This window comes from Triticum dicoccoides, chromosome 5A, assembly GCF_002162155.2.
Source record: "Triticum dicoccoides isolate Atlit2015 ecotype Zavitan chromosome 5A, WEW_v2.0, whole genome shotgun sequence".
Classification (NCBI taxonomy): Eukaryota; Viridiplantae; Streptophyta; class Magnoliopsida; order Poales; family Poaceae; genus Triticum; species Triticum dicoccoides.
The window spans coordinates 576,065,173-576,072,695 of record NC_041388.1 but is presented as its reverse complement, the minus strand read 5'-3'; the positions used below and the strand labels follow the sequence as shown (position 1 = coordinate 576,072,695).

Sequence of the window (7,523 nt, the reverse complement as noted above, 5' to 3'; positions counted from 1 at the left end):
GGGAGACGAGGGGGAACGACCGAAAGATCTGATGTATAAGGTAGTAGTGCGATTGATATGATAACAATGTGATGCAGTCATTGTTATTATTTTGTAGCATGGCATGTCATAGGTAGCCTGCTAGTCTTGAAAGAAAAAAATAATACCAAAATACTAAAAGCTTGCTGCTTTTATGGAGTAATGTAAAAAAATGAAATCATTGTCGTGTCTCCAGTTCAGTAAAACTTTCATAAAATGAATGACCCAATATGAATAACAGATTCATACCAGAATTAATATACAAATGTGATGCAACTCGTACAGCTCAGTTTTAGCCCAATTTGTGTTGATTTTCTGACATCTTTTTTGAGGGTTCCCGCCAGCTATCAGAGCAACTCTAGCAGACCCCGCAAAACACGCGGACCCATAAAATTCTGGCGAGTATGCGGGCTCAGCCTAATTTTTTGGCCAGAACAGAGCCCGCATACTCGCTCGACCCGTAAAAAAAATTTGCCGCGGCCCACAAACCGCACTCCCCGACCGCTATATCTACGGTTCTGCGGCCCGTTTGCGGGTCGAAACCCTATCCCCCGCCGCCGCCGAGCCACGAGATTCACCACCCCCTTCTTCACATTTCTCGCCACCGGCGACCACCTCCCCCGCCTCCAGCTGCCATATGGGGCCGCATGTGGAGCTTCGGATGCGGCTCCGGCAGCAGATCCGGCGGCGGAAGCGAGCCCGAGCGCGAGCGGCGCGTCCGGTCGGACGGCACGAGGAAGCGCGGGGCCCGAAAGTGAACCAACCGCGGCATGTCGCAGCCGGCGAGCTTCCGCGTCCGCGAGATGGAGGAGTACGACCGCCGGCGCGCGTCCTTCTCTTCCACGGTGAGATCTTCGTATGCCGGGAGCTCCTCCTCTTCCGGCACGGGTCTTCTCCCCGTGAAGAGGGAGTGGTTGGAGGAGCCGGACGACTTCGAGTTCGTCCCCGTCAAGGAGGAGCCCGAGGAGCCCGCTCCGCTCGTCCGCCGTGGAGTCGTCGGGCCGGAAGACTTCGTCTTCGACGTCGACGCGGTTGCGGCCGCCATTGCCGACCGGAGCATGCGCGAGGAGGCGGAGCGCCGGCGCCACACGGAGGACCTCGAAGACCTCCAATGGCGGCAGGCGGTCGCCGCCAAACTCGCAGCTAAGGAGAAGGACGAGGAGTGGTGCCGCATCCGCGAGGAGCAGAGGATGAAGTACATCGACCTCTGCAGCTCTGGCGAGGAAGATTGAGCGTCCTTCTCCTCCACGAAGTCGTCCATGGCCGCGACCTCGCCGCTGTCAGATCCCCACCCCTCTAGTACTAGTATTAATGTAGTATGTAGTATGAATTATGTTTGTAGTCTTTGATCATGTAGAATCTATGTAGTATGTGATGAACTACTCGCGTCAACAAGGTGCAATTTCTCTTACGAAACTGTTTTTTTCCCTTCAAATTATGCAGTTTTAGATACGGTTTCTGTTCGGCCGCGCTTGTTTTCGACCCGCAAACGAGATCTTCGTGAAACTGCAAACGCGTTTTACGGGTCGGGTTTTTGCGGGGTCTGCTAGAGTCGCTCTCATGTGAACTCTATTGTATTGTTCTTTAATGTTATTATGGTGTCTTGTTGGTACCATGAGAAAGAAAGGCGGCTCCCCATGTGCCCAATTTTGTTGTCTATTCAATGGGCTGCTGTCGATTATCTGTCAAATCAAGCTGACTACTTTCTTGTTGGTACTACGTATCCATTATTGTTTGATGGTATATCAAAAAATGTACAAGCACCACTATTTAGATACAGCTCCCAGATTCACCAATGCAGGTATCATGTTATTTGGAAACAACAACCAGATTCTTTTAATAGTGCAACTACTTTAAAAAAAAAATATAAACATTAATTACTATAAAAATTACGTGAATATATAATTTTCCAGGTTTTGTTGTTGAAGTACTGGTGGCACTTGGCAGCATATATGTCTATAAAGGGTTGTGTTGTGAGCCAGATTTTTCTCTCCAAAGAGAGACAGAAATCTGGCTCTCTTCAATTACCCGCAAAAAAAGTTTTTTCTCTCCAAAATAATTGAAACGAAGTGTTTGCTTTTACAAAGCTTATTGCCCGAAGCTTGCCTTTGGCTGCAAGGAACTACCAAACGTTGCCTGGAACGAGCTGGAGACCGGCTGATTGGAATACTATTGTTGTCTCCGTTGTCGGCTCGGTACTGTGCGCCTGGGAATTGACTAACACCTGTAAATTTTTAGGCGCCTCAAGAATAGTAAACACATGTATAGTATATATTAAATTAAAGAAGATTAATGTGCAGTAGTATTTTTTTGACATCATGTCTTGTTTTTTCTGGAAAGCAAATTTTTTTTTAGAACGAAGACTCGCGATGAGCCCGGTTTTGAATTAACAAAGCCATCAACCGGCCAGGAATTACAACACAGGAACAAGCACAACGGCCGAACGATACAAGGGAGCACCCTAGGAAGCTTACAACTCAACGCCGAATACTAGCTCAAAACAAAAAGAGAAGCACAAGCTAGTACACGCCGCCGACCGCAGCAAACAAGAACCGAGAATTGCGAGCAGCATGAGCACAACGAGAACCTGCAGAAACAGAGTGGAGTTGTGGACATGATCGAGTCCAAGGTTGGAGGAAATCAAGCATCTTCCTTTGCTCTCGCCGTAGAGGACCCTTCCCTCTCGCCTTGGATCGAAAGGCGCCGCCGACGGACATGAGAGACGCTCACCCTAGAGCAGGAGAGATGCCGTCCTCGAGTCCTGGAACAGTCACAGAGCACATCCTCCTAGGACATGAGCACACCTCATCTGACACACCGAAGCAACCTAGAACACCTGAAAAACAGCGGGAAAGCCACCGGGAGGAGCCACTGAAGGACGAGCAGCAAGGACATCAGGAGAGGCCGCAGAACGACGAGAAGCAGGAGTCGTCGGCCGCTGAAGAGAAACACCGGGCGTCCACGGCCAGGGATGTGCTGCTACTGCCGGGAAGAGGAACCCTATCCCCTACCGTCGGATCGCAGACGCCGTACCGCCGGAGCTGAGCTAGACATGCCACCGCAAAGGAGCACCGCACTTGAGGGGAGCGGGGACAGACTTCCCTGCGAGCCAGATCAACCACTGCCACTTGATAACCAGGGCCGCCCAAAAACTCCACCTTTGTCGCCCCTCACCCGAACGCACACTCCCCAGGCGGCGCCTCCAAGGAGGGCACGATGCGCAGCGCACCGTCACCGCCCAATCCAAGAAGGATTTTGGGCTTTCACCCGGAAGGGGAGCGGGGGTGGATAGGGTTGGGATCTCAGCTGCACCTCCAAGGAGGAAGGGCGGCGCCCAAGGGCGTCGCTGCTGCCGGGCCGGACCAGCCGACCAGTGGTTTCCCACGGTCCCAAAACCGCACCACCGGGCACCCATCCACACCAATCCGGCGACCGAAGCTGCTGGAACCGGCAAGGATGAGGGAGCTGAAGGGGAGGGAAGTCGAACCTCAGATCTGACGAGGAGGGGGATCTCCACGCCGGCTCATACCGGCTCATACTTAAGAACGCTTAAAAAAGGATTTGAACAGAGGGAAATTAAAAGCCACCCTGCCTTATTTTCATGTAGGAGAAACCGACTTTGAATCCAGGCCGGCGACATGAACCTTTTTGCTGTCTATCGCTGTGCCAAGGCCGAGTTCTCACTTATAAGGACCCTTAAGGTCTTAAGGACCTCGAGGTTCTTGTTTTGCTTTAAGTGTAAGTGTTCTCAACAGACAACATTAAGACACACATTCATGCTAAGGTAAATCAAGTTTTCATATGGATGAGTAGGTCAGCATGCCATATACTAGTACTGTTTTTACACATCACTCCATTTAATTACAGAAATTGTATAGCGCGTATACCAGCAAAACAGTTTTCCACGCGACGCGCTGCTCACCGCCTGGCCAGATTCCATGCTGAGGTGGATCACAACCGCACCTGATGGTCGAGGATTTTTTTTTGAACATCAATACAGACGCAAGCGCTCATATATACGCGCAGACACTCACCCCTATGAACGCGCGCACACACACCCTACCTTTATGAGCACCTGCAAAAGATTCAGCCGTCATATCATCTTGAAATTTACAAAGTCACCCTAGGCACCTCGTCGTCGACGGAAACGTCTCCTCCCACTGAATGCGCATTGCCGGAAATCCTAAAATAAATCCAGAAATAAATGCAAGCACGAGGATTTGAATCCTGATGGGCTGGGGATACCACAGTCTCTCTAACCATTCAACCATATATTGGTTCGCTGATGGTCAAGGATTGGTCATGGGCACTTGAGAGGATTTGTGCTACATATTTTTCACTCTTTTTAGAATTTATCCTATTTCAAAGCGTTACATTGGCGTTCTTTTTCTCGTTCCAAAATGTGTCTTAATGTTTCACCGTGTCATCGTGCATCAGCGAAGCTGATCCAAAATAAGTCCATTCTTTTTTATTAATACGTAACAAACATGATGATACATGTCGAGAAAAAAGCCAAATGAAACATTTTGAAACGAGATAAATTTTGACAACAACCGGCACAATTATCACAGCAATGACGAGCGATGAATCCATGCATGGAATATCCCGTGCTCGGACTCTCATCAACATAGTTGGCTAGCAAAGACAACCGTTTTACGCGTCTACACTGTGGCCCTTCCATGATAGGAAGGACCCTCACAGTTTACTGGAGACGTTGGCGAGATACTTGGTGTGGCGGCCGTGCGCGAGCACCTGGCCGGTGTCCTTCCTCCTCACCTCCACGGTCACGCACCCCGTCTTGTCGCCGATGCCGAGCACCCGAGCCTCGATCTCGATCTCCTCCTACATGGATGCAGCATGCCTCCGTTTGTTAGTCCCAAGCCCCAACTCACAAGAAGGATTATATAGTACGCGGGAAGACATATACTCGTATAGTACGTTTGCACGGGCAGCGCCCAGGTAGGAGACGGTGATATCCAGTGAGACCCCCGTCACCGGCGAGCCGCCGGCGAAGAACACAGCAGACCCCACCAGGTCCACCAGCGACGCCACCGCGCCTCCATGCATGCGGTTGCTGGCGCTCTTCGGTTGCGCGGGACATGCGCACACAGGCATACACGATTTTCAGTTCAAAGCTCCTACATACACTACTCCCGCGAGCACGGCCCTGGCTAGGACTACGTACCGACGTGAGGCGAGGAGGGACCATGAAGGAGCAGAGGAGGCGGCCGGGTTCGATGGTCTCCACGCGGAGGCCGGCTACGGTGAAGGCGTCGTACAGCCGGTGGCCCAAGGAACGGTTGTGCCACCTCTCCATGGCTTCGTCAACATCCTTGCTGCCGCCTTCGAGCTTCGCCATCTGCAGGCCCTCTCGGTCTTTCCTGGTCTACCCTGCATATATAAGAGGCCTTTAAGTGCTCCGTCTCCATTGGCAATTTTCACAATAGGGACACCGTAATAGGAAAAATGCCAGTAGAGGCCGAGCGTCAGGAACGGTTGTGCCACCTCTCCATGGCTTCGTCGACAACCTTGCTCTTCCTGCCGCCTTCGAGCTTCGCCATCTGCAGGCTCTCTCGGTCTATCCTCGTATACCATGCATATATACGTGGATATAAAAACCAAAGCTATGCCAAGGCGACAAAAAAGAAAATAAATCCAAAGCGATTATCCCCAATCAACAGACTACAACAAAGAGATTTTTCAACAACAACACCTTTAAAAAGAAGGTGGTGCTCAAGCGCTGTCTTCACCTGAGGAACCAGTCCGTACAAAGTAATAACGTAAAAACATCTCCATTTCTAAGAAAAACAAATTCAGATCAGACCAAGGCTTTCACCTCGAAGATCGAAACCGGGTGTTCAAGTAACAACACCATCGAAGTCACTCAAATTTTGTTGTCAACACATTTACGTGATACCAACAGCTACATGCGATCTCCGGCACCGCCGCTGCACAATCCCTCTACCTCAAGTCATCATCCATAGTTTGCATTTGGCTGCTGAAGTCAACCATCGAATCTGCAGAGACAACCCTCAAAAAGACTCTTCGGTGGCCACTGCAATCCGCATCGAGGCCGCCACAACAGGCTGGAATGGTCACCACAAAGACCAACACCACTAGTGGAGCACACCAGCACTGACTACAACCTCACCGGAGAGAGCCCTGCCAAGTCCAATGGCCAAGGGGCTTACATGGCCGGAACTGGAGCATGAAAGGCAAATCCCTCACCAATCCAGAACCCGCGAATACGCTTCCAAGCTCAGCAGCTTGCCCTCCCTCCCTCCCTCCCGCGCCGCCACCCGCGAGGCGGCCGGGGAGGGCGCCCCGATCTCCTCCGCTCGGCCCCCTCTCCCTCCCTACTCCCCCTCGCCGCCGCTGGAGGGCGTGGCCGGGCGAAGCCCGGTCTGCGCAGGCGGCGGCGGGGCCTCCTTCGTCCCCTTGCGCGGGTGGTCAGGCGCGGGCCAGATCCGCCGGGCCTGGGCGCCGGACTGGATGACGGGTGCGGCGGCACGGCGTGCTGCGGAGTGGTCGGGCTCCTGGCGGCGGTGCGGCGGGAGTCATGGTGGTGGTCCTCGCCTCTTGGCGCGCGGGGCTGCTCCGGGGCGGCGGCGCGGGCATGTCCTGTGGGCGCGGCCTCGGCCTCCCCTGCTTGGCCGGCGGGTCTCGGTGGGGGGGGGGGCTCCTCCCTACTGAGATCTGGCTTGCGGGATCTTCCAGATCCCGGCAAGGATGGCGGCGACCCGTGCACGAGAGATGGAGGTCTTCGATCAGATCCGGGTGAAAACCTGCTATTGGCTATTGCCAAGGCCGGCGATGGCGACGCTGTCTGCGTCGTTCCCTTCCTGAAGGCATCGTCGTGGAGATGTTCAAGGCCACTCTCTGCTACCTCCGGGGGAAACCCTAGATCAGTAGATCGGATGGCGGCGGCTCTCTGGTGTCGTCTTCCCCCCTGGGGGCGTCATTCTTGGAGGTGCGCACGGGCTCGAGGGACTAGAGGACAGCGACGTTGGTGGAGCGGAGCTTCATCTTTCACATTGATGATGGCGGATCTCGGCGGCATGGTGCTGTGGAGACTCGGCGTCTGATGCGCGGAGATGGACTCGTGCAGGAGGAGGAAGCTATCTGGCGTCATGGGGACGTCGATGGCAGACTGGCCAGACAAGGTAGAAGCCTCAATTTGATCTGAAGACGGACCTGTGGAAGATGGCGGCGACGACACACGAGTGCGTCTGACCGGATTGCGCCCCAGACCCAGTATGTGGCTCGGCTGGGGTTACCGAATGAGTTTCGGCTTCCGGCTTTTGATGTTAGGCTTAGGTGAGTGGTTTGGGTAGTGGCCCAGCTAGCACCCCCTCATCATATGGGATAGGAGTAGCGGCACATGTTGCCAAGATGATGGATTCAGACACATTGTTGTAATACTTTGTATGGTTATCGAGAATAATCAATAAAGTGGCCGTATGCATTTCCCAGATGCAGAGGCCGGGGGTCATCCTCCTTTTCTA

General features: G+C 53.1%; 1 protein-coding gene across 1 annotated transcript; it reads right to left on the bottom strand.

Moving 5' to 3' along the window:
- Positions 1-4,675: 4,675 nt before the first annotated feature.
- LOC119297950 (acyl-coenzyme A thioesterase 13-like) lies at positions 4,676-5,380 on the bottom strand. Its single transcript, XM_037575521.1, has 3 exons — positions 5,204-5,380; positions 4,957-5,100; positions 4,676-4,860 (listed from the first exon to the last, which is right to left on the bottom strand). Exons 1-3 carry the CDS (start codon positions 5,375-5,377, stop codon positions 4,714-4,716), a joined length of 465 nt encoding a protein of 154 aa, XP_037431418.1. The 5' UTR covers positions 5,378-5,380; the 3' UTR covers positions 4,676-4,713.
- Between the last annotated feature and the right edge of the window lie 2,143 nt (positions 5,381-7,523).